At 47.4% G+C, this 26,104-nt stretch overlaps 2 protein-coding genes across 2 annotated transcripts in view; both read right to left on the bottom strand.

The window, feature by feature from the left end:
* The window catches only part of LOC104027456 (disintegrin and metalloproteinase domain-containing protein 9), a 33,965-nt gene extending 22,403 nt beyond the window's left edge, over positions 1–11,562 (bottom strand). The window contains exons 1-10 of the mRNA XM_075721730.1: positions 11,448–11,562; positions 9,888–9,970; positions 9,631–9,695; positions 9,451–9,529; positions 8,880–8,956; positions 6,976–7,171; positions 4,289–4,305; positions 3,631–3,685; positions 3,474–3,545; positions 2,051–2,220 (exon numbers count right to left, since the gene is read on the bottom strand). Of these exons, the coding sequence (XP_075577845.1) occupies positions 2,051–2,220; positions 3,474–3,545; positions 3,631–3,685; positions 4,289–4,305; positions 6,976–7,171; positions 8,880–8,956; positions 9,451–9,529; positions 9,631–9,695; positions 9,888–9,970; positions 11,448–11,562 (929 nt within the window). The remainder of the gene's footprint in view (positions 1–2,050; positions 2,221–3,473; positions 3,546–3,630; positions 3,686–4,288; positions 4,306–6,975; positions 7,172–8,879; positions 8,957–9,450; positions 9,530–9,630; positions 9,696–9,887; positions 9,971–11,447) is intronic.
* A 9,748-nt stretch (positions 11,563–21,310) lies between these two features.
* Positions 21,311–22,282, bottom strand: OR2AT4 (olfactory receptor family 2 subfamily AT member 4). Its single transcript, XM_009492142.2, has one exon. The coding sequence runs from the start codon at positions 22,280–22,282 to the stop codon at positions 21,311–21,313; it is 972 nt and encodes a 323-aa protein (XP_009490417.2).
* Positions 22,283–26,104: the final 3,822 nt, after the last annotated feature.

The following is a 26,104-nucleotide window of genomic DNA, read 5'->3' as shown; positions in this document are numbered from 1 at the left end:
TTTGGTAACAAGGAGCTCCTTTCTTGAAGAAAAACCCAGCATCACCTGTTTCTCCTATGGGAGCCCCATATGCCGCCAGGTGTGCAAGCACCAGCAATGCATCGTGCTAAGGAGGCAGAGCCATGGTTTATAAACTCATTGGCCTCCTCCCTGCTTTAAAGGGAAGAGTGGCCTGTAGGTTATTTCAATAAAATATAAATATTCAAAATTATTTTAAACAGATTTAGCAATACAATATGTTGAATTTGAAAAAAAAGAAGTATTCAATACATTTTGAGATATATCTAATTTACTGTGCAGAAGGTTTCTTTCCCCCAAAATAAAGGGAAGAGGAACAGACAAAACAGAAACAAGGTGCTGGGTCTTAAAAAGCAAATGAGTGAAATAAGTGATTAAACATCTTGCAGTTTGAGATCTAACTCCCTTGTTCTAGCAAAAAGGTTTAATTGAAATATTGAGTTGAAAACCATATAACAATGAATTATTACATCTTGAGTGGCTTGTCTATATAAAAACGAGTAAAAACTAAAAATGAGATTAAAATAATTCAGTTACAGATGACTATCAAAATTGGAAATAAGCTGTACACTCTGTGTGTGTACATGTGTGGAAAAATATAAAAGGTCCTGCTTGACCAACCTGATCTCCTTCTATGACAAGGTGACCTGCTTAGTGGCTGAGGGAAAGGCTGTGGATGTTGTCTGCCTGGACTTTAGTAAAGCCTTTGGCACCGTTTCCCACAGCATTCTCTTGGAGAAACTGGCTGCTCATGGCTTGGACGGGTGTACTCGTCGCTGGGTAAAAAACTGGCTGGATGGCTGGGCCCAAAGAGTGGTGGTGAATGGAGTGAAATCCAGCTGGTGGCTGGTCACGAGCGGTGTTCCCCAGGGCTCGGTATTGAGGCCAATTCTGTTTAATATCTTTATCAATGATCTGGATGAGGGGATTGAGTGCGCCCTCAGTAAGTGTGCAGATGGCACCAAACTGGGTGGGAGTGTCGATCTGCTGGAGGGTAGGATGGCCCTGCAGAGGGACCTGGACAGGCTGGACCGATGGGCCGAGGCCAACTGTAGGAGATTCATCAAGGCCAAGTGCCGGGTCCTGCACTTGGGTCACAACAACCCCATGCAGCGCTGCAGGCTTGGGGAAGAGTGGCTGGGAAGCTGCCTGGCCGAAAAGGACCTGGGGGTGTTGGTCGACAGGCGGCTGAACATGAGCCAGCAGTGTGCCCAGGTGGCCAAGGCGGCCAACAGCATCCTGGCTTGTGTCAGGAATAGTGTGGCCAGCAGGAGCAGGGCAGGGATCGTCCCCCTGTACGCGGCACTGGGGAGGCCACACCTGGAATGCTGTGTCCAGTTTTGGGCCCCTCAGTACAGGAAGGACATTGGGGTGCTGGAGCGTGTCCAGAGAAGGGCAACGAAGCTGGGGAAGGGTCTGGAGCACAGGGCTGGTGGGGAGCGGCTGAGGGAGCTGGGGGTGTTCAGCCTGGAGAAGAGGAGGCTGAGGGGAGACCTGATCGCTCTGCAGCTGCCTGACAGGAGGGGGCAGGGAGGGGGGTGTTGGGCTCTTCTCCCAAGTTACAAGTGATAGGATGAGAGGAAACAGCCTAAAGTTGTGCCAGGGAAGGTTTAGGTTGGAAATTAGGAAAAAATTATTTATGGAAAGGGTAGTCAAGCATTGGACCAGGCTGCCTAGGGAAGTGGTGGAGTCCCCATCCCTGGAGGTATTTAAAAGACATGTAGATGTGGCGCTTAGGGGGGACATGGTTTAGTGGTGGCCTTGGCAGTGCTAGATTAACGGTTGGACTTGATGATCTTAAGGGTCTTTTCCAACCTAAATGATTCTATGATTCTAAGACAAATATGTGCTGATTAGTACATGGACTGATTAAGCAGTCACATTTTTTTCCACAAGAGATCACCAGGAGAAAAGACTTATCAGCAAATATATGTAAAAATTAGAAGCAGAAATAGACAAAAATATTCTTGTTCCCTGCTTATCTCCCCACAGCCAGTATGTGAGCTGAGTGATTAAAACGCAGGACTCTTACAGCAGTAACTGGATATGGTCGTAATTAATGCGACCGACAGCATCCCTCTGACACCACGTGGCAAAAACCTGCAACGTCCGGGCCAGGCTGTGGGCGGTCATCACCTGGTCCGTCCTGGTCCACATCTCCACCGCGCTGATGACGATCTGCAGCTTCATGTGCTTGTAGACCTGGAAGACAGCAAGAGCTTGCATCCCCTGCAGCCCACAGGGCGTGCAGCGACCCTGTGCACCACGCTTGTCTCCACGTTATTCGTGCAAGAACCAGTTTCTTGCTAAAACTGAAAGAGCTGAGCATTTATTTTCATGCGTTATATTAATTTAATGGAGCTTTCTGCGTAGCTCATTTTTGAGTGCCTTGTGGCTGAGGCACTGGTGCCTTGTCAGTGTATTCACAGAGAAGCAGCAGCGGATAAAAACTCATGTCCTGTTTTGGAGGACTCAGAGCAAGGTTAACTGTGTCCAGTTTTGGGCCCCTCAGTACAGGAAGGACATTGGGGTGCTGGAGCGTGTCCAGAGAAGGGCAACGGAGCTGGGGAAGGGTCTGGAGCACAGGGCTGGTGGGGAGCGGCTGAGGGAGCTGGGGGTGTTCAGCCTGGAGAAGAGGAGGCTGAGGGGAGACCTTATTGCTCTCTACAACTACCTGAAAGGAGGTAGTGGTGAGGTGGGTGTTGGTCTCTTCTCCCAAGTAGCTAGTGATAGGACAAGAGGAAATGGGCTTAAGCTGCGCCAGGGGAAGTTTAGATTGGATATTAGGAAAAATTTCTTCATGGAAAGAGTGGTCAAGCGTTGGACCAGGCTGCCCAGAGAGGTGGTGGAGTCCCCATCCCTGGAAGAGTTCAAAAAACGGGCAGAGGTGGCACTTTGGGACATGGTTTAGTGGGCATGGGGGTGTTGGGTTGATGGTTGGACTGATGATCTTAGAGGTCATTTCCAATCTTAATGATTCCTGGTTTTTACTTTCATTATAAATGATCCAGCCACCAAGCCAGGAGGCATGGGGTTGCTACTCTCCCCTTAATTGGTTTAGTGGTGGACTTGGTAATGTTAGGTTACTGGTTGGACTGGATGATCTTAAAGGTCTTTTCCAACCTAAACGCTTCTATGATTCTGTGATTCTATTCTAAGGAGAGGATGAAGAGAAAGGGAGGTTGTAATCAGCTACCAGGAAGCATTTAATAACAATAATGCATATTCCAAATCAACCCTTTTATAGGGATGATTTCAAAATTATTTTTAAACTGACTTCACTCATATCTGAAGCAATTTTGTAACAGTTGAAGTGGGTTTTATAGCATTGAGGAACACATTGGTTCCTAGTAGAGTAGCTGCAGTCAGGCGCAGATCTTTCCCAGGGCTGTGGGTTAGACAGACAACCAACGGAGCAGAACGGCAGTCATAATTACCACATCATTAAAACTCACCATGTTCAGGAGGTTGCTTATCGAAATGAACAGATGTAGCATCAGCGTTTCGTTGTAGTTCTTAACTTTAAACTGAAAGGGGAGAAGGGCTGTGTTACAACGCTGAATGCCAATATAACACAATGGCCATAGCATGGTGATAATTCCTGGTGCTTACCAGCTCTTTGTTTGTGATCAGAGCCAGTTCCAAGTATCTGGTGGGCACGGGCAGGCTTTGAAGACCGGGAAACTCCTGGAAGCGAACAAATCACGCTGCGGTTATTGAGGTAGGTTCAGGAGCTTTAAGGCTTACGCCGCATTGGAAAAACCAAGGTGGTGTTACTCAAGCTAATCCAGAATTTCCCTTAAGTACGAGAACACAGAGCAATTATGCATTAGAGAAGGTTTAATGAGTGTAATGAGTAATCAGGGCGAGAGCGGAGAGATTGAGAGACAGAACACAGTTGTAGGTGGGGTTTTCTTGGTAGCAGGGGGATTACCTGGCATTGCTCATGTTAAATCAGCTCACTGTGAGCTGCAGACTTTTGCACGTGCTCAGACTGTTTTTTCTGGCACCCCAAAAACTGCGTCAAAGGGAGAATTGAGTGGGGTCAACACGAGCTGCCTGCATCAAGCAGCTCAATGCTAGAAACCAGGAGGGTAAACAGATGATTGCAGATAGAAACTGGTCCTGAAGTGAAAGGGTTCAAGCTGTATGAAAACCACAAAAATAACTCTTAGTTTTTCTTCATTTTATCCAGCACACCTGCGTAATACAGCAAATGGGAGCGTGCCCACTGAAAGACCCAGCCAGTGAGAGGCACCATGTACTGCGCCTGGGATCCAGCAGCCTCTGGAAATAAGGTTTTTAGTATTTCTTGCTTGTGCCCTTTGCACATTTACCTGTGCAGGGGCAGCTCCATAGTTAAAATCTGCTCTAAGTGCAATGCGCTCAGTCTTGGGCTGGGTAGAGCTCGTTGACTTCTACATTTTGTACATCCAGCACATTAACTGCTGGTAGAAATTGGTTAATGAGTAATCTGGGGGGTTATTCTTCTCCTCTGAGCACGGTACTGCTCAGTGGCAGCATCGTCCCATCTCTGATGGGGTGAGCGTACAGTGAGACTGTGAGGACATTCAAGATCTGCAGATTTGGTCAAGTAACGCGGAGAAAAAGAAGCTGATCCTACAAAAGCCTGGGTGGTAGCTTTGGCACTGGTTGAGATGGGGATGAGGAAGACATGTTAGCATTTCTCTTGAGTAGTTCCCAGGCGTTTTGGTGGTAGGAGAGAGGAGGAGGAGTTGTTCTCTCTCAGAAAGACAACTTTCTAAATGGTGTGGCTGTTGCAGAAGTATGCATGGCTAAAAAAATGCTATTGCTTAAGTAATTTTAAGCATGGGGACTCATCTCCCTTCTCTGTTGAACAAATACCACTTTATTATTATCATAAATTATCCTCTTCCCCTGGCAGGTTCTCAGTAAATTCAGTGAAATAGTAGCAATTTATAAAACTATATTTCTGCCATGGGAGCTGATAAGTAATTCTTTCATCTAAATGCTTCATATTATTATCAGGAGGCAGCATCTCTGAATGTCACTCTCTATTTCTTTCACCGAATGCAATCACAGTACGCTGGCATAGGCCAGCCTGTCACTATAAATAATCCACACTCGTAGGTACAAAAATAACACTTTATCTCAGCTCTTTTGAAAGCAGGCACGGCAATGACAAAAGTCCTCACAAGCTCTAAACGCATTCACAAATCAAAGCAAATAAGCTATTTTTCTAACGAAGGTGTTTCTGAAAACAACTGTATCAGTAACATCCAATATCAAGTGATGTCAGAACAAAGTAATTTCCTTTGATAACATGGGAACTGTGTTTCTGAACAGAAAAGAACCAGCAGATGTGTGCTTTTTGACATCGCTAGGGCTTTTTTATTATGTAATTTAAGCAAACTGGGGCAGTAGAGTTCAGATTTGCTTACTGTAAGGTGAATACTAACTAGAGACACAGAGAGAGCAGTTGCTGATCTTTATTGCCACGATGTAAAGATGCATTAAATGAAGTCCCAAGGGAGTCAGACCCAGAGCAGAAATTGCTCAGCATCTATCCCAGCAGCCTGTGGTTAGCACAGCGTGCTGGCAGATTTGTGAACAACTCTATCAGAGAAGTACGATGAACCGTGACGAGACTCAAAATTATTCTGCTACTCGATGAGGGAAAAGAAAAGCAAATGAATAGGATGTAGGAGCAGGAGTAGCATCAGTAAAGGCAGGTGCCATAACCTTCCCCCTTCCTCAGTGCTCACAAGACTTCAGCAAAAGTGACTGCGGGGGGAGAGGCACCCAGCCATGGCCCCGAAGACTTGCACCTCCAGGTGCAAGCACTGGAAGGTGTCCAGAGGTTTCTCTAGAAAACTAGAGCGAGCACTGGAAGGTGACCAGAGGTTTCTCTAGAAAAGGGGAATTACGTCCTCAGAGCATCTCTTTCTGGCACACTAATAAGGAAGATTCAAGCATGGCAGGAGGTTGCCCAGAGGGGTTGTGCAGTCTCCATCCTTGGAGGTCTTCAAGATCCGACTGGATAAAGCCCTGAGCAACCTGGTTTGACCTCAGAGCTGACTCTGCGTGGAGGAGGAGGCTGAACCTGAGCCCTCCTGTGGTCCCTTCCAACCTGGGTCATCCTATGATTCTATGAGATGGAGCTCAAGACTGTTGTCAGAGGGGCTGATAGCACCCACATCCCAGGAGCACATCCCACCCGCCAAGCTGTGTCCTTCCCAGGCTCCTTGGCTGGGCAGCCCTACAAGAAGAGGGTCTGGAGGGAAGAGCTCTGGATGCAGACCCCTGGTCCACGAGTCTACACTTTCCTTTCTGGAGTCAGGCAGTAAAATACTGGATTGTCAATAGATTATCTATAGTAGAAAGTCAATATTGATCAAAATCATTGCTTTTATAGTTTCTGATCGCAGCTTATTTAGAAATGTTATCTAACTGTCTTTAAAAATAATGAATAATTTCAGATTTGTTTATTGCAACCTTCAGCTGCTTTTACCTCTGGAGCTGACAGACATGTCAACTCCCTTCTTTATCACCGTCTTAAAAAAATTCTTGTTTGCTACTTCCACTTCCATTTCAACTACCATTTTTAAGACCTGAATATTTTTTGTGAGATGAACTGGCAAGCGGGAAGGGATCTCAAGAGAGAAGCAAACCCAGGGCAGGATGATCTGCACCCGACAAAGTGCTACCTAACACTCCTCCAGAACCAAAATGGGGGTCTTCATTTCACAGTGTGATGCTTAGGCATGGCTGTAGGTATGGTTTCCATATCATGTGAGGGTGCTTTGCTCATCATCGCTATACAGAAATCCTGTTTGCTTCCAGACCTGCAGATGCTTGTGTGAAACCCCTGTCATGCTTTTATGAATTTTCCCTATGGGCGGATCACTCCCAGCATTTAACATATGTATACACATGAGTGTGCAACATCGACATGAGTGGATGGGGAGTCCTTACTTCGATAATGAGGGTTTTACCACTCCTGTTCGCGGGTTCTCTGTCTTCGGGCAGATGGTCCTTATGCTCTTCGGGCACTTGGCACAGCTGACGTGAGCCGCTTTCCAACGCCCTTCGGTAAATAAGGTGTTGAAACGTCGAGGAGTTCTCCACGGGCTCAATTTCGTACCTCAGATCTCCGATTTGCAAAACTCCACTGCGAATTTTCAAACAGAGAAGTCAGAAAAAGAGGCGAACTAAATGACTTACTAAACTATTTAGTAAATACAAAAATAAACAAGGTGCAGGGTGCTCATCATAGCGTGGCTGGAGATGCGGGGCAGCCCTGTGCATCTCACCAACAGGTAGAAGCGCCAGGAGCCACCTCTGAGGTTCAGGGCTATTTGGATCAGCCCATATTTTATGGGTTTTTTTTTTTTTTTTTTGAAAGGGGGGATATGGAAAGATTTAGCTCTTTCATACCACTCCTTCTGTGGGCAGGGATCCCGTGAGAGGTTACAAGGAGCTCACCTAAAAGATCTTCTATGGAAAAAAAGTGTCATGCCCAAGGTTTAGGATATATAAGACAGCCTTGAGAGAGCAATCATGCAGCTTTGGGAAAAGCTGAAGAAGCTGCAGATGAATGCTATATATTAAATGAAGGTGAGAAGGCAATAAAAGCTCTGTGCTATGGCTCTTTCAAGGAGCATCCATCTTTAGGATCTGTTTATCCCTGCGTAGATACTGCAGCTAAGTAGGTTGCATCTGCTAATAAGTTTGCATCCTAAGAAAAGTCATTTAATTCAGAGACCTTTTGGGGTGCTTGTTTGAGAAAGAAGGTGCAGGTAGGTCTACCAAATCTCAATCTCATGCCTGGTCTTATAAAAGAGGCTCAATGGGTCTTAGTTTTGCCAGAGTTTGAGTTATTTAGTCCTAAAACATTCATAATTACTGGTTTGTGTATCACAATAGGAAGACGTGGCCTCATCAAACACTGAGCTGGAAACCCAGAAGGCTTTGCTAAAGCAGTTGTGCTGCGTGAGCATTTCTGCTGGATGCTGTAAGTCATGGACGGCTGCATGGAAGACTGAATAACTTCCTTCCACCAAAGCCAGTGAAAACAATACAAAATAAAATTAAACATTTTCAAAGTTAGGACAACTTCTTTAAAAAAAAAAAAAAAAAGCCACTCCGGCTCCCCAGGGCTGCTGCTTCTGGAGAAGATGGAAGGTTTGGGTTTGATAGCGTTGCAGAGGGATAGTGTAAGAAGACTGCTGAGCTATGCACGGTTCATTTAAATATCCTCTTAATCTTCAGAGGAGAGGTTATGCTGGTACTCCTTTTTGTTTGACTAATATTATAAAGGGAATAATTTCTACAGGAAGGACTTCAAGAGGGATGTTGGTGATGGTTGTGGGTGACCACCCGTATTTTGGGAAGTCTGATTTGCTGGAGGCTGTTATGCCCGTACAGATACCCTTTCTGTCTCATGTTCAGAGCTTGCACTATCAGAAATAAATATATCCCAGATGTGGAGTGTTCCTGAAGAGGAAAGTTTCTCGAGAAGGGCTTGTTCAGTTTACTGCCTTTTAAAGTAAGTCTTGGAGCTGTCTTGGCATGTCAAACCTGCTACCTGCTTAGAGGCTATATAAAGCACATTCTTTGGCCAAAAATTTCATTAAAAACTGTTTTTCTATGAAATATCTGCCTTTGAAATCTATACTGGAGGTGCTGTAAAATCTGTAATGCTAAAAAAAAAAAAATAGCTACGTTTGAAGATCTGAAAATCTGAAGATTTTAGTAGCAGGATGCAGCAGGAAGCATCGCACACAGAAGTGAGGGCACCCACTTTAAAAAGGGAAATAAATGCCCAGCCTGGTTAATTTGATACCAAACCCCTTGTTCTCCCCTGGGAAGAGCCCTACCTGATCCCAAAGCACGTGCTGAGGGAGACGATGGATCCCGGGGAGCCTTCCACAAACCCCTCGTAGTAGCAGTCATCCTGCAAGGTGCAAACGTGGCTTCAGGCTGCGGGAAAAGCTCCCATGCCCAGGTCAAAGCTCCCTGCATCAGTAAAGGGCCCCATAAAACTTCCCCAAATCCACCCTTCACCACTTTGGAAGGGGTATTTCATGTGCAAAAAAAAAAAAAAAATTAAGGCATAAAAGGTAAGCAGGGAAAAAGCAGGAGCCTGAGAGCTCATCATTGGATAATGATGAATTTTCAGGGGGTATTTTTTGATTTCTCGATTTTTTCTTTTGGTGGAGTAAAATTATTTTAAAAACTTTAAAAATCTGAAAGGGAACTCAAGCGTGCTGATCAATCTGAAATTGTTTTCCCAGTTTTTTTCAGTCTCTATACAATTTCCTTCCTTTTTTTAAACAAATGGTATAAAAATAATGGATTTTTTTTTTAGAAACAGAAAGCCATCCCTTGCTCAGATCCACTGGTGTCATTCTGGGTGTTGATGCATCCTTGACAGACGTCTGAGCTTACCTGAATATATGGAAACTCGGTTATCAGGTGTCCCTCCGGACTGTACGTGAAAACTGGGATGTCCTTGGCTATCAAATTTCTGAAAAGCAAAGCAGAAATCCTCGATGCGGGTTAATTAATTCCCCGTAATGGCCCTGCGTAAAAAATAGCAGAGGAAGGAAAATTGGGGAAGAGCCTTACTTTGCCTGCGTCAGACGGACGATGTGGTGGTTTCCTTCTGCCATTATTAAATAGGACGCGTCCCCCTGGAACGGCCGAGGCGCTGATTAATTTCAGAAATTAATCCGACAGTGGAAACACTATTTACAGGCTGATTTTGGCTGGGAAGCCAGAGCCGTCTCCTCGCGCCGCTCTCCCTTTGGCACCCACCCATGGCCCCTGAAGAGGCCGTGGTCTAGACCCGGGGTCTAAAAAGCGTTTCCTAAAAAGCAAATGACCTCTCTGAAGGTCCCGTCCTTTGCCTCCAGCCGCCTGGGCACTGTTACTTCGGAGTAGGCGATTCTCGATGCTTCAGTGAAACCTGAAAGAGATTCTGCGTTTAGGGAAAAGGGGCATTAATCACACCAGGCAATGAAGGATTTCCCACCCCTGCAGTGCAGAAGGAGGATTTTAAGTGGAAGTTTGAAAAATTTGGTGTGTGTAAATTTTGCAAGTCCATCTGTCTTCAAGGAGAGGTATAAAGGAGGTGGTTTGAGCAGCCCTCTGCTCTTAACGCGGGCTTCTGATGAAGCTTAGGGTACAAGAAACTCCGGAGAACGTTTTGTAAAAAGGGGAAAAATTAGATGACTTCTGTAATTACAAGATTCTGAGCCCAGCATGCATCCCCCTGCTCTGTCCCCAGCCCATGTTCCCCAGGCCATGTCCCCATCCTGTGTCCCCCATCTCACATCCCTCCACCCGTTGTCACCCATGTCCCTCCACACGTGTCCCCATGCCCGCAACCCCCAGCGCATGTCCTCCCGTGCATGTCCCCCACCCACATCACCCCGTGCATGTCCCCCATCCCATGTCACCCCATGCATGTCCCCCACCCACATCACCCCATGCATGTCCCTGACCCACATCACCCCATGCATATCCCCCACACACATCACCCCATGCGTGTCCCCCATCCCATGTCACCCCATGCATGTGACCCATCCCATGTCACCCCATGCGTGTCCCTGACCCACATCACCCCATGCATGACCCCCATCCCATGTCACCCCATGCATGTGACCCATTCCATGTCACCCCGTGCATGTCCCCCCCACACATCACCCCATGCATGTCCCTGACCCACATCACCCCATGCATGTCCCCCATCCCATGTCACCCCATGCATGTGACCCATCCCATGTCACCCCATGCATGTCCCTGACCATCACCCCATGCATGACCCCCATCCCATGTCACCCCATGCGTGTCCCTGACCCACATCACCCCATGCATGTCCCTGACCCACATCACCCCGTGCATGTCCCCCATCCCATGTCACCCCATGCATGTGACCCATCCCATGTCACCCCATGCATGTCCCTGACCCACATCACCCCATGCATGTCCCCCATCCCATGTCACCCCATGCATGTCCCCCACCCACATCACCCCATGCATATCCCCCATCCACATCACCCCATGCATATCCCCCATCCCATGTCACCCCATGCATGTCCCCCATCCCATGTCACCCCATGCATGTGACCCATCCCATGTCACCCCATGCATGTCCCTGACCCACATCACCCCATGCATGTCCCCCACACACATCACCCCATGCATGTCCCCCACCCACATCACCCCATGCATGGCCCCACACACATCACCCCATGCATATCCCCCACCCACATCACCCTGTGCATGTCCCCCATCCCATGTCACCCCATGCGTGTCCCCCCTACACCCCCCTGCCCACTTCCCATCCCAACTCCCTCCACCCACATCCCTCCCGTGCCCCTCCACCCTGCCCTTTGGGGTGCCCCAGCCCTGCTCCATCCCCCCATCTCCCTGCCCCTCACCTGGGCAGAGGAGCAGGATCAGTGCTGTGACCCACACGCCCCTCGGGGGTGGGCAGCGCCCCGTCCCCATCCCTGTGTCCCTCCAGGCCAGCCCAGCCCTGTGGGGACACTCCATCAGCGTGGCCCCCACCACAACCTCCCCGGCCTCGGCTCACCCTGGGGGGGGTTGTCACCCTGTTTCTGTCCCCACCACCTTGCTTGGCTGTGGCCCCATCCCAGCAGCCACCTGGCCCCGCTCCCCATCTCCCTCAGCCCCTTTTTGCCCCCCTCAAACTGCCTCCAGACCCTCCGGCTCCAAGCTGTGCCCAAGCCCCTGCTCTTGCCCTCATCCAGCTCCACTCCTGCACCTCCAGCTGGCACCAGGGGCCTCCATACCCTGTCCCCACCTGGACCCATCCTGCTCCCACCCCAACCCCTCACCCTGCTGCCACGCAGACCTGCCATCTTCCAACTGCCACCCGAGCTCCATCTGCCACCTCCCACCATCCCAAACCCCTTCTCCCTGCTTTCTGTCCCCTCCTCTCCCCTCCCTTCTGCTGCCTCCTCCAGTTGCCACCCATCTCATGCCATGCCATGCCATGCCATGCCATGCCATGCCATCTCATGCCATGCCATGCCATGCCATGCCATCCTTCCTCCAACTGCCCCCGTCCTTTCCCATCCCATCCCCATGCCTTGCCATGCCCTGCCATCCCCATCCCGTCCCCATTGCTCCTCCAGCTGCCACCTGGGCCTGTTCCGCCACCTTCCAGCACCCCAATCCCACTTCCAACTGCCACCATCCCTCCTCCACCTGCGGCCCATTCTGTCCCGTCCTGTCCTGTCCCACCTCCACCACCTGGGCCCTCTCCTCTCTCCTCCCACTGGCATCCAGCCCCCCCTGCCCTCCAGCCTGTGCCTTTCCCAGCAGCACGTCGCTGAATTCCAGAAATCAGGGGTCCGTTAATGCTGAAACTGTCATTCTTCCCATCCGAGCACTTAAACGGAAAATGCTGCATCACATGTGCTTGCCGTCTGTCCTTCGCCCCAGGGGCACGGCGCTGGGCAAGGGGTCATGGCCAAGCTCAGCCCATCTCTTGCCCATGGCACGAGGCTCTTCTGGGCACGGTGCGGTTCCCCTGGGATGGAGGCTCCCAGCTACCTGGGTCACCTGTGACTCCTCGGCTAAGGGCTGGCAGGTCCTTAAAGAAATCGTGTGGAGGGCATGGATGCAAAGCAGAGGCAGCTTACTGAAATGTAGAGGGAAGACAAAAAATGCAGGGAGAGGTCATAGAATCACAGAATGGTTTGGGTTGGAAGGGACATTTAGAGCTCACCCAGCCCAACCCCCTGCAGTGAGCAGGGACAGCTTTAACCAGCCCAGGGTGCTCAGAGCCCCGTCCAACCTGGCCTGGGATGTTGCCAGGGATGGGGCATCGACCACCTCTCTGGGCAACCTGTGCCAGTGCTTCACCACCCTCAGCGTAAAAAATTTCTTCCTTATATCCAGTCTAAATCTATTCTTCTTTAGTTTAAATCCATTACTCCTTGTCCTGTCACAACAGGCTTGCTAAAAAGATTCTCCCCATCATTCTTACAAGCCCCCTTTCAGCACTGCAAGGCCGCACTAAGGTGTCCCCGCAGCCTTTTGGGAGCCCTTAGTGATCCCCAGCAGAGGAGACAAAGCACAATGAACACGGTGTGAGACTGCAGGAGCAAAATTGGAGCAACACATGAAGGGTCAGAGCCAGCCTGGGCTGGGGCAAAGCTTCTGCGGGTGTGTTTGTGGCAGAAGAAACACGAAATAATCCATTTTGAGGTGGATGGGGAGATAAAATTGTTGGGTGCAGTATCTGAGGATTCAGGACACTGTGTGGGATAATGATGCTTTTGCTTTTGCTGTGTTTGCTTCCCAGTGTTCACGATTAGTTGCTCTGTTTCGGGGGCAGCTGATGGTGCTGCGTTGCTGTTTTCAGAGAGCTACCATGGTTGTCTTCATGCCCTTTCCCAAGTGGTAACACCTAATTTGCAACTCGTTAGTGCATGTTGTCGGTTTGTCTTTCTCCACATGCATTACCCTGTGTTCACCAACGCCAACACGCGACTGCTCCATCACCCAGCAATTCAGGATCATGGCATTTCTCTGCGGCTCTTCCCAGATCACGTTTACCTCCCTTCATAATTTGTGTCACGGGAAACTTTGCCGCTTCCCTGCTTACTCCTGTTCTCTCTCTTGGAAAAGCATGACAAATTATGTGGGACTCAAACCAGTCCCCAGCTGTTTCCCCTTTAATTTCCACCCTTGTGAATATCATCTCTATTAACTAGGTATTTATTTACAGGAGACATTTTCTTTTAACCCACGGTAGCTTTGTTCCTTTTTTGGATTTTTTTGGGGAGGGTAAGAGACAGAAAGTAAGGACTGTTCAAGCATAAGGGAGGAGGAACCATGTACAGAAATTGCTGGAGGGCAGGGAGTAATGTCGACAGGCTTCTGTAGGTCTCTGAAATAGAAATGCTAGCTAAGTTGTACAACACAACAGATTAAATTAAGCAAAACAGAGATGTCAGGGCAAGAATCAAAGGCAACGGCTACTATGAGAAGCTGTAACAGCAGTGACTCTTCCCAGCATGAGAACACACTGCTGAGGGTACCCAGGAGGTACGAAACAAGGTGGATCTCATCCACCAGAGAAAGGGTGATAAGTAGGGTGCAATAATAACGCAGCTTTGTGCATGTAATGAGGTAGGAAAGCATCATTGCCCCAAGGCACTGAGCTCATGCTGAGGTTCCAAGGCTGGGGCAGAAGCCTCCAACTTCCCTGCAAACTAAGACCTTGTGCAAGGGGCTGCTCATCTCTGTTTCTTAACATCTAAAAGGTAGAAAATAGCCAGCAAAGCAGAAGAATCCTGTGGGGATAGCATAGAATCATAGACTTGTTTAGGTTGGAAAAGACCTTTAAGATCATCCAGTCCAACCATTAACCTACACTACCAAGTCCACACTAAACCAATTAAGGGTAGACCAGACTAAACCATGTCCTGAAGTGCCACATCTGCCCGTTTTTTGAATGCTTCCAGGGATGGTGACTCCACCACCTCTCTGGGCAGCCTGGTCCAATGCTTGACTACCCTTTCTGTGAAGAAATTTCTCCCAATATCCAATCTAAACCTCCCCTGGCGCAGCTTGAGCCCATTTCCTCTTGTCCTATCGCTAACTACATGGGAGAAGAGCCCAACCCCCACCTCCCTGCCCCCTCCTGTCAGGCAGCTGTAGAGCGATAAGGTCTCCCCTCAGCCTCCTCTTCTCCAGACTAATGGAGATGTGCTGCTCCTGCCTTGCTCCAGCCCAGCAGCGGAGCTGCCACTGCCAGCAAGAGACAGGAGGGTCCTGTTCCTGCATTGCTGATGTTGCTAGAAAAGCAGTGAGGTTTGCTCGTGCTTTGTGCCATCCCTCCTCCTTCCTGGGCTTGCAGGGGATGAGGCTGGCTGAGCCCTGGCCATCCCACCCCAGTGCACCGCAGGGGCTGGAGAGGGCTGGCAGGAGGGAAGGAGGCACGAGGGGCAGTGGGGAACTGGTGAGGGTGGGAAAACTGGGTGCTCAGTCTCAGTTCCTCGAATCCCTCTTGGGTATGAACATCTGTAGATTCCTGTTCAAACCAGAAGCAGATTGATGCACGCGATGTGGACCTTTCCTCGCTGTCCTCTGCGCTGCAGGAGGAACCAGAGCAGCAGTGTCCAGTTTGTTCGAATGACCCACAGTCAGCAAATCCAACGGTTTGCATGCCAAAGGCTTCAGCGCTTTCCCTAGATGTTGTTTTGAATTCACCTTCATCCACCTTCCTTAGCAATGAAGTTGATAAACGTTAGTGAGTATGATTTACATATAAGTTGGGCAGCTACTCCTAAAACCATAAATGATACTATGAATAGGAAACGTATTTCATCAAAGACTGTCCTTGCATTTCTACCTCTCCAGCCTGTGCCTGAAGGGAATATTGCCTTTTAGTTCATAAAGCAGATTACAAAGCCAAACCAGCACAAGCACATCTATCAAGCTTTGGAACAGGCTGCCCAGAGAGGTGGTGGAGTCCCCATCCCTGGAGGGGTTCAAAAAACAGGCAGAGGTGGCACTTTGGGACATGGTTTATATAGTTTTATATAGTGGGCATGGTGGTGTTGGGTTGATGGTTGGACTGATGGTCTTAGAGGGCCTTTCCAACCTTAGTGACTCCTAGTTTTTACTTTCTTTAAAAAATAATCCAGCCCCCAAGGCAGGAAACATGAACTTAATTATTCCTCTCGCCTGCATTGGTTTAGTGGTGGACTTGGTAGTGTTGGGTTACTGGTTGGACTGGATGATCTTAAAGGTCTTTTCCAACCTAAATGATTTGATGATTCTATGATTCTATGACTTACCCCTGAATATGTCTCTTTTTTTCCCTTGTTGGCTATGGAGGAGCTCAGCTGGAGAGCTTGGCCCTGATGGATGAGAAGCAGGGGGACATCAGCTGGGGGGGATGGGGCGCAGCTTGCAGCGCTCCGGGGTTTCTTTGGAGGCTTTTGAGTGACCCCAGTGAGCATTGTGCTTTTGTGGGGGGCAAGGAGGTGCGTGGGGGTACCCTTGGGTGCCTTGTCCGTGGAGCACTGCAGTGGGTGAGGCTTTCACACCGTGTAAAAACAAACCAACCGAAAAATAATGAAAGCAAATGTATTCTGAAGTTCTTGTGTTCAACGATGAGCATGAAGGAACCGTGGAAAAAAGAATATCTGCTTTTACAAGAACTTTATGTAGAATTCAGATTGCAAAATAGATTGCATAAACTCTTATATCATTTTAAGCTATTATTATAATAACTTGAAACAATCTGGCCTTTGCTTCGCATCCGTGTATGCATAATTTGCACAACAGATAAGCTCATGACTCATTTGGGCAGGGCATCTTGGGCATGAAGAAGCAGGAGCAAGTCAAGGGGAGGAGGGCTCTCACGATGGAGGGGGAGACCAGCAGATTAATGTGGGCACCGATAAGCTCCTTGGGGTGCATATATTTTTATACGGATGCAAAACCTGACATCTTTTGATTTGATTTTCTGTTTTTCTTTCATTTTGAGATGGGGGGAGTGGGGAAATCAAATCATGGTTTTGCTGCAAGATTTCTCTGGAGAAAGGAGAGCGGTCTGAGCTGCTGGGATGTGGAGGGGCTGGAGAAGGGGAGTTGACATCCCCAAAGGCGAGGTAGAGAGCACTGGAGTAATTTAAGGACAATAATGAGTATTAGGTGAGAAAATTTGCTGCTTGGATGGAGAGTGTTACGCAGTGTCGTTCTGGCTGATGTACAAATCGGGTATGGGAAGGATTTGGGGGTTCATATTCATAAACAGACTGCAGCTCCTGGCTCAGAAATACCCAGCTACATCTGGAAGACTGGTGCTTGGAGTCTGCAGGTTCTTCTGCTCAATGTAATTCTTATTTATTTTTTGTTTAATGTAAGACTGAGATGAAGTTTTGGAGCAGAAAACGCATTATGTGAATGCAATGTCTTGTAAAAGGCAGCTGCATGACCCTCTGGATATTAGTATAATGCTATTGCTGCAGATGACAAATAATATTAGCTGGAAATGGTTTCTAGCTGTTAGGCAAAATTATTATATTGTCAAATGTGATGGATGAGGGAAGTGGAGAAGGCTTCAGCATCCTATCTTGGTAGTTATGTTCTGTAATGTTATTCTGAATGCTGGTTGCAAGCCTCTCTACCCTGCCTGCTCTAACCTTGCCCTTGAATGCGGATGTTGAGAGCCAGCCGAGGTCTTTGCTTCCCTCTTGAGCAGCCAACAGCGTCAGGCTTTCTACCCAGGTAAAAAAGTCCAGTTCCTCAAAGTAAATGAACAGCTCACATTGTACAAGGGGAAAATATTTAAAAACTACGTAAAATCCTTCGGTTAGATTTCTTTCTTTTATACAGTCATGCTGGCAATGAGGTGCAGCGCTAGGGCTTTGTTGCAGGCTCCGCTCCTCCTCGGGAGTCCTAGAACGGTCCCCTCCTCCTCAAGGCTAAGTCCCAGCATGACTGCAACGTGCAAGGCGGGCAGAAGTCCAAGTAATGAGTTTATATTAATAATTTCCGGAGATAAAGGTGCATGTGCTGGAATGATGCCTGCTGGGTGCAGCTCCTGTAGACAGCTCCTGTGAAGGACACAGAGGGGATACCTGCAGCTTGGGGGAGGTTTATTCCCTTATAATGAAACAAACTTCTAAGAAGTGACAGGTGATGTTCAGTTTTTGTTCATTTTTTTTGCTTTTTCACCCGTGGTTTGCCCATGGGTGTTGGAAGGGGAGGAGCAGTGCTGCTGGTGGGTCTCAGCATCTCACCCCTGTGGCTGCGGTGGCTGATTTCCCACTGCGGTTCGTGGTTACGAGCCATCACCCAAGACCACGATGGGATTTTTATGGCATCCTACCCGTTGGCACTGGGGGAAACCCAAATGCATCCTTCCTCCATGGCTTAATTTTTTTTTCTAATGACTAGTCAAGGGGAGAGCACAGCACACCCTGTTTCCTCATAGACCATGCTCCCTCTTTCTCCAGACTGCGTTGAATTTTGAATCCCTTTCCAGCATCCCATCCCAGGGCTCTGGGAGGAGTTTCCAAGTTGTGGATGAAAAAGCCATGCAAGCCCTGGTGGGTTGGGGGATACCTGTCTGGGCTGAGCACCTCCACGATGCCAGGCTCTGCACCGCTCCCTGCTCAATGTGCTGGCTGCTTCCCATCCTTGGGGCACTTGGAAAAATCCATGCAATCAAAACAGCTGCTAAAATCTGTACGTTTAGGACTTTTTTTCTCAGGAACGCTTGTCACTCTGCAAAATGACTTGTTGAGAGGAGTAAAACAATCCTATATGTATATTGGGGGGAGAATGCTGGAAGCATTAGGTAGTGATAATCTCTGATGATGGTGCAGCCAATGCAGGATTATTATATTGAGTTTTTATCATTATCCTTCAAGAAGAATGTTAAAACATAAAGAGGGTTGGGAGAAAAATCATAAGAACGGTTAAAAGTTGGGAAAATACATATTACAGTGAGAGCCTCTGGGCACTCATTTCATAAGGAAGAGTTTGATCATCTCGTAGTTGAATTTACATGAGCAACAGAGGTCTGGTGTCAGACAGCAAGTGAAACAAGGTCTTACGGCGGGAAATGAGTAACGTCAAAGTGGAAACAAGGCTTAGGTTTTTAACTGTGTGAGTAATACAGAAAGAACATTTTACTGGTTGTTATGAATGGTTCTTTGCTGCTAAACACTTTGTTAGGAGGGGATTTCAACTGAAAACTCTACTCTAGCTGAACTAAAGTGGTGGAGCTTTGTGCTACAAGGAGTACTGCGTCCAGCTCTGGGGTCCGCAGCACAAGGAGGGCACGGAGCTGTTGGAGCGGGTCCAGAGGAGGCCACCAAAATGATCCGAGGGCTGGAGCCCCTCTGCTCCGAGGCCAGGCTGGGGGAGTTGGGGTTGTTCAGCCTGGAGAGGAGAAGGCTGCGGGGAGACCTTAGTGCGGCCTTGCAGTGCTGAAAGGGGGCCTACAGGAAGGATGGGGAGATGGGGAGAATCTTTATAGCAAGGCCTGTTGTGACAGGACAAGGAGTAATGGATTTAAACTAAAGAAGAACAGATTTAGACTAGACATAAGAAAGAAATCCTTTACACTGAGGGTGGTGAGGCACTGGCACAGGTTGCCCAGAGAGGTGGTCGATGCCCCATCCCTGGGAACATCCCAGGCCAGGTTGGACGGGGCTCTGAGCACCCTGCTCTGGTTAAAGCTGTCCCTGCTCACTGCAGGGGGTTGGGCTGGGTGATCCCTAAATGTCCCTTCCAACCCAAAGCATTCCATGATTCGATGATTCTATGATTCTCCCAGACCCAAAGGCCACAGTCTGCAAAAGTTAGGACCGAGGAAAAATTAATGATCCATGGTACCCACTCTCTAACACAGTCTAATCCTGGAAGTCCCCAAAGCTCCTGGTCCCATGAATGCTCTCCAGGCACCTGAACTTGGTGTGCTTGTTAGTGAGTCTGCAAGATCCCTGGTGGAATCCTCTTTCTTAACATGTGTGCAGCTCTCCTCTCTTGTGAACAGGGGATCAGTGCTGAGTTTTCTGAGTTATGTCCCCATTCTCTTGTGGAAATCTCTGTGCTCCATCTCCTGGCAGCTTTTGCACTTTGGTGGGATGCATACAAACGAAGGCTAAAGACATGCAGAGGAACCACAATAGCTGGAAGGCCACTACATCTGAGAGGAAGACCTACTGCTTTTTATTTCCAGGATTTACTTAATTACTGCAGCTATCGTGCATATGTATGTGTATGCCCACGTATGTGTGCCTACGTGCTAACGAACACACGGGCATCTCTTGTTCCCTGTATGAATCCCATGGTGCCTCCTGATTTGGAGCAAGAGCCTATGCCCGAGCACGGTGGACACTTTTAGGCAACAGAGGTGATGCCATGCAAATGCCTTCGGTGACTTACTCACAAGCTTTCAGCTCCTGCTCGTACACTTGTGATAGAGAAGATGCTCTGCATGTTAGGGACTCAGTGTAGTGGGAAACACCAAAAGTTTAAAAAACATTTTAAAAAAGAACATATTCTGCCAAAATTGACTGCTGTGTTTACACATACTTTTTCTTTACTCTCTTTCAATTAATCCCTGATCTACCTGTACATTTTTGGTGGTGGACAGTGCAGGAGAGCGGCCGTTGTCACCTCCTCACCCACCTGGCAGGGTCTCCACCTCTCCAGCCCTCCTTGGCTCGAGGTCCTCTGCTCAGAGGCAGCCAAGAGCATTGAAGGTTGGTCACAGGAAGGTAAATGTGTTTGTAGACTGGAAACAGAGACCCTTCTAATCTTACATGGGCTACCAAAGCAATAGGTTGAATCTGGGTTGAATCAGTGTCTCAAGTTAAAAATGTTAGTGGAAGAATGAGTGAGGAGATAGCCCAAGCCTTCCCCCAGATCTGTACTGCAGACCCCAGCACCTTTAATGAGCTTTGAAAGGCTCCGTTAAACAAATGCCGTAGGAAAGACGTATTTCAGTATGGTAGTCACAGAAAAAATCAGGCATGTCTCAAAAAGTCAGAGGTGCTCATTTGCACCCAACTATCTGCCTACTCTGGAGAAAAAAAGGAATTAAATAAGGTCCAGATAGGTAATCACACTTTCTGATGCTTGATAGCATCTGTCTAAAATTTGCAGTTTATGGTGTTTTATTGACTGTTGCTTCGCATTAGCTGTCCTAGTGCAGGAACCTGTGGATTGGACTGTTGGATATAAGAGGGATTTGACGGCACCGTATTGCACACGGGCGTCATTTCATCCAGCCGTACAAGCTGCATTTTTAATTTATCTTTAACTTTTCCCACAGTTCTGCAGTCCTGTAAAGTGATTTTGTAGTTTCCTCACCCAGGAGTAACAGTCCAGGGTCACCTCTGTCATTTGTAGGGAAAATAACTCCTACTACCCTGGAAACTCTTAAATGGAGGAATTAAAATAATGCATCCTCCACGGTGCAATGTGGAGGGAAAAGTGTAAAGCAATGTGGTACGGCTCTAGTTCAGCTTTATTTAGTGCATTTTCAGCTTTATTTAGTGCATTCACAGCTTTATTTAGTGCCTCTGTGATTTAGTCACTGAAGGATAGAAACCAAACTAGAAAATTATAAATATTACAGCAAGTGGACTAAAAACTTTACAGAAACAGGCTGAAATACATTAACACAGGGTATACTACAGTTCAGGGGAACCAAACAGAACTCCAAAGGCAATGATGTCTTAATTAACCAGAGGACTGAAATAATAAATAGCATGAGGCTTCTGCACTGCTGTAAATTTTACCCAAATAAATTAATTTTTTCAGAAAGGTGAAAGATTTTCACAAAAATAGACTTTTTAACTGCAGATTTTACTTCCTTGTTCCGTAAAGTGTAAATAATAGGGTTTAACAAGGGAGTTAAAATAGAGAAGACAACGTTGCTCATGACATGGACATCAACAGGGATGTCTGCTCTGTACGACATGTATGCCACAACGATGGAGGAGTAGTAAGTGCCCACCACAAGCAGATGGGAAGTACATGTTGAAAAAGCTTTCATGCGTCCTTCTTTGGAGTTGATCTTTAGTATGGAGAGGATGATGTGGACGTATGAGAGAGTGACAAGCAACAGGGGGACGACCGACACTGACATAGCGATGAAGAACCCCAAGAAAGTCTGGAAATCGGCGCTGAAGTCCGAGCATGCGGCTTGTACCACGGCCAGGTGGTCGCAAAAGCAGTGGTGAACCCTGGTTGTGTCCCTGTAAGCTAGCCGAGAGGTCTGCGTGATGACGGGCACAGGTATTAGCAGCGCGGTGATCCAGGCGCTCGCTGCCAGCTGGATGTTCACTCTTCTTGTCATCTTGGCCGGGTAATGGAGGGGGTTGCAGATGGCTTCGTAGCGGTCGTAAGCCATGACCACCAGGAGAAGCGCCTCGGTTACCGTCAACCCGTGAAAACTGTACATCTGCAGAAAACAGCCCCAAAACGAGATGGTTTTAGCGTTGGCCAGGAACATTGCCAGCATTTTGGGGATGGTGGTGGTTGTGAATAGCACGTCTAACACAGAGAGGTTAATCAGGAAAAAGTACATGGGTTTGTGGAGCGTACGGTCGACCACAACCACGGTGATGATGATGGCATTACCAACCAGGATCAGCAGGTAGAATAGCAAGAACACAACGAAGAGAGGGGTCTGGAAATCCTGGAGAGCTGGAAACCCCACCAAGAAAAATACTTTAGTGGAAGCGTTGCTGCTGCAGCTTTCCATGGTGGGGGTGGTCAAAACACCTGCAAGGATGAAGAGGGAGTAAGGAAACGGGCTGGCATGCAGGAAGACATTTTTCTAAGAAGCTTTGCAGAGGTTCTGCAAGGAAAACGTACGTCGGATGAAATCTGGCAGAGACGAGCACATTGCAAGACACAGCTTGGCCCCTCTTGTCTCTAACCTGCAATTAAGATGATTTGGATTCTCTGTTGATGATGTGGATTACGTCTATAGATGGCATGCTCTTCAGCTTTGGGCACGAAGGGCTAGGGTTTGTCTCACCTAGCTTTGGGTGCTCTCCATGCAGAGTGCCCCCCCATCTACACTGGTCTTCCTGGGTCCCTTTTCTGGTCCGTGGGGAAAAGGGGCATTTTGGGGGATGCACTTTCTCTGCCCCATTCTGCACCGAGGAGGAGACGAGCCGCATTACGGAAGTGCCCATTTCTTTTCTCTAAGGGAATTCAGGGAATTAGCTCAGAAACAGTCAATCATCCAGCTCTCTTTTGCTAGGTTATTACAATCTTTGCTACCCAAAGCCATTCTCACCACCGTTTTTCATGCCCATGTTACCTCTGGTTGGCTACTTGCAGCTCGCTGCATTTCCCACGGTCATTGCAGCACGCAGTCAATTTCTGCTGCTGTTGCTGAAATTCAGACAAAAATGTAGAATTTCTTTTGACTTCCAGGTCATTTCCTAGTACATAAAAGCAAAGGAATGTTCACGGTAATTTTTTTTGGCTGATGTAGGTCACCATCATGTCTTTTACCATAGTAAGAAATGTTTTAGAGATTCATGAAGTTCAAAGACACTGTAATAAAAAATTAGGAATAAGTATCCGTCAGTGATTTCATCTCAGATGGCGGGGGACACAAAGTGTGACAGCTTACAGCCTTTACATGTCTTTATGTTACATAATATAGCTCTACAATTGCATTATTCATGTAAACTTGTGATACTTTTTGGATTTCTCGAGGAAGGGTAAGAAAGAGCATGCCGTACTTTTCCATTTATTTTACATTATGAGCTTTCAAGATTCCTGAGTTACAAAGATTTTCTTTCCTCTCGATAGAAATACTTCCTTTGTTTCTCGTAAAGATTTAATGCAGATTGGGAAGGATTATTCTGCCCAAACCCTATGGAATATGCTTCTCTGCTGTGGCAAAATAAAGCAGCGTTTTGGAAACTTCCAGCATCTTCTATTCAAGCTGCGAAACAGCTGCTGCACTTTCACAGGCACTAATTCCTTTGGAATTTATCTATTTTCTCTACCACTGGGTAAATCAAAACTAAGATAATGTTCAGAAGACAAACCACCTTGTTTTCATTAGGTTTATGCTAAAAAAAGAAGGCGAAATGAAGCTTAATTAAGTTTTTATGCCTTTTCTTGGTTTCCTTATCCCAATTTAAGTGAGGAGAAATAAAGCTCTCTTGGAAATGTTTTGTGCTTGGCCACAAGTAGTTGAGAGTGATGGTTGGTCTCATGCAATTTCCTAACATTATTAAATCTCTGGTAATTTTCAGATCGTTTTACCTTTCACCCAGAAAGTCATCTCTATAACCATATAGGTTAGATCCATTTAATATTAAAAATAAATAGATTTACTACAGCACTGAGATTTAAATACAATTGATATTTCGTTTACTCTATCTCTCATCTAATCGACCCTTTTCCATTTCTCCTTCTTCTTATTTTTTCCAAACTGATAAGCTTTGAGGATGTAATTTGTATAAACAATGCCATGCTATTAAAATATCCCAAGATAATTTATTGTATTGAATTAAAATTGCCAACATGTAATGTCCTTAAAATTAGCATTGATTTGAAGTTGTTTTCAGACTTAGTAGATCGAATTCTCATTCTTTGGAGCCTGTTGACATGTATTACAGTCATATTTTTCCATCCTGGACACCACGAGAAAAAAGTAAATAAAAATGAAACACTTAATTAGTCTGAAAATTATTATCATATTAACAGAATATGATCCACAATAACTCACTTGCACTTTGAAGTTATAGCAAGGTCTTCCCCTTCCTTAAAGTTATCCTTAGTGGGAAGTGCAAAACTCCTGCAATAAATCAACAGGCAAAGCCGCTACTGGTGTTGAACATATTTGAACGTGCTGCCCGGCTCCCCACCCAGAGATGCTCCCCAGAGATGCTCTCCCTGGTGTTTTCTTGCCTTGAGCTGGGAGACCCACACGTTATTTTCCCGATAGAGCATCTCAACAGTTTTGAATCCCCTTGTTGCGTGCCGCAGTTCACAGCAGGTGGAGATCGTACAACAGATTTGTGTAGTCAAGAGCAGCAAAGGAAGAGTTTTCACTCCCTGAAGTTTGTCGTGTGATGGAAGTGGGCTGTTGTGTCGAGGCCAGTGGAGAAACACTGGAGGAAGACCGGTCTTTTCTTCCCAGATCTGGAGGAGCTTTCCATGGTTCAATATTGGTCCTTCCTTTGGGATTTCCTTTCCAATGCCTGGGTCATGCTCTGGAGGGTGCAAAAGTCTCCATCTCCCCCTTTATAGCACCCGAGGCATACACCGAAGATGTAGTGCACGGCCAAGGCAGAGGAGCAGCTCTCAGGTAGGGCCAGCAGCAGCTCTCCCAAATGTGGACACAGCCCAAATGCAAACACAACCACAGAGGATCCTGACCTGTATCTGTTCTAGCTCCATCTCCTTTCTCCAGGATTTTCAGGTCAAGCCTGGTACGTGGCTCAGCTGGTGCAGGAGGAGTGGACAATTGCAAAGACAACGTGCCTGGGGACTGGGCTGAGCAATATTTCTGGCTGCTCAGGAGTTTCTTTGGGTGTCATCCCTTCAAGTTGGCCTCTGGTTCTAAATTCCACCTTGGACAGGAGCCCAGAACTGCCTCATGCACCATGCCTAGGTATGTTTAGGTATTTTGGCTAACACGTCCTTTACGTGGACAACCAAGGTGACTACTTCAGCCATCCCTGGGCCACTTCTGTGAGCAGCCCATCTCCTTGCCCTCTCCGTCCCTGAGACCATCGCCTCTATACCTCACAGCTTCTTCTTTTGGAGGCTTTGTCAAGCGTGGCTGAGGTCAAGGGGAAAAAATGACAGCCCTTGAGAGCTGTGTGGACTGGGAAATCCAGGCATGCGGCATGAGAAGACATTGCCAACCTGGCTCTGTAATCAATGGCAGGAGACATTCCTTTTGTGGGTAATTCATAGCTACTAATCTAAACTCCTTCTCCAAATGTCCTCCCAGACAAACGTCCTCTTGGTCCAGATCCCTACATAAATATCTTCACTGTTCCCTAACCATCTTAAGCAAAAGCTGTTGGATGGCAATTAGAAAGGGTTAAATCCTGTCCTGTGTAAATAGGTTCTGATGCACTCAGGCTTCTGTGGTGCAGGATGTGTCCATGGATACCATACAGAAAAGTAGAGATTTGACTACAATATTAGCAATTCATGAATAATGCACCCACTTGCATCTCAGAGGCATCTAGATCATAACAAAAACTCAAACTGGTCTCATTTCCATTGCTCCAACCCAATTGTTCCTCCAAATTGCAGTCATGTCTTTGATGAATGAAAGAGCTGGAGACCTCTGCCAGGTGGTGGGATGTGATGGTGCTCCTGGAGTGTGTCCTCAAAGTCATTTTGCCCAGGATGATCCCTGGGAGGAGAAGTCAAGCCAGAATATAGGTGGGGTTTAGGTACCAGTTCCTTGGGTGCAATGTCCTGGGGCTGAATCCTCAGACTGGGGGAGATGGGGTCAGCAGAGCATTGCTGGGGGCTTGGCAAGAGGTTGAGATCTTTTGGGGAACCTGAGGACACAAAGATGGATCCCAGCTTG

The sequence above is a fragment of the Pelecanus crispus genome, chromosome 1 (assembly GCF_030463565.1).
Source record: "Pelecanus crispus isolate bPelCri1 chromosome 1, bPelCri1.pri, whole genome shotgun sequence".
Taxonomy (NCBI): Eukaryota; Metazoa; Chordata; class Aves; order Pelecaniformes; family Pelecanidae; genus Pelecanus; species Pelecanus crispus.
Note: the sequence above shows the minus strand (reverse complement) of the source record. Positions and strands in the feature narration are given on the sequence as shown.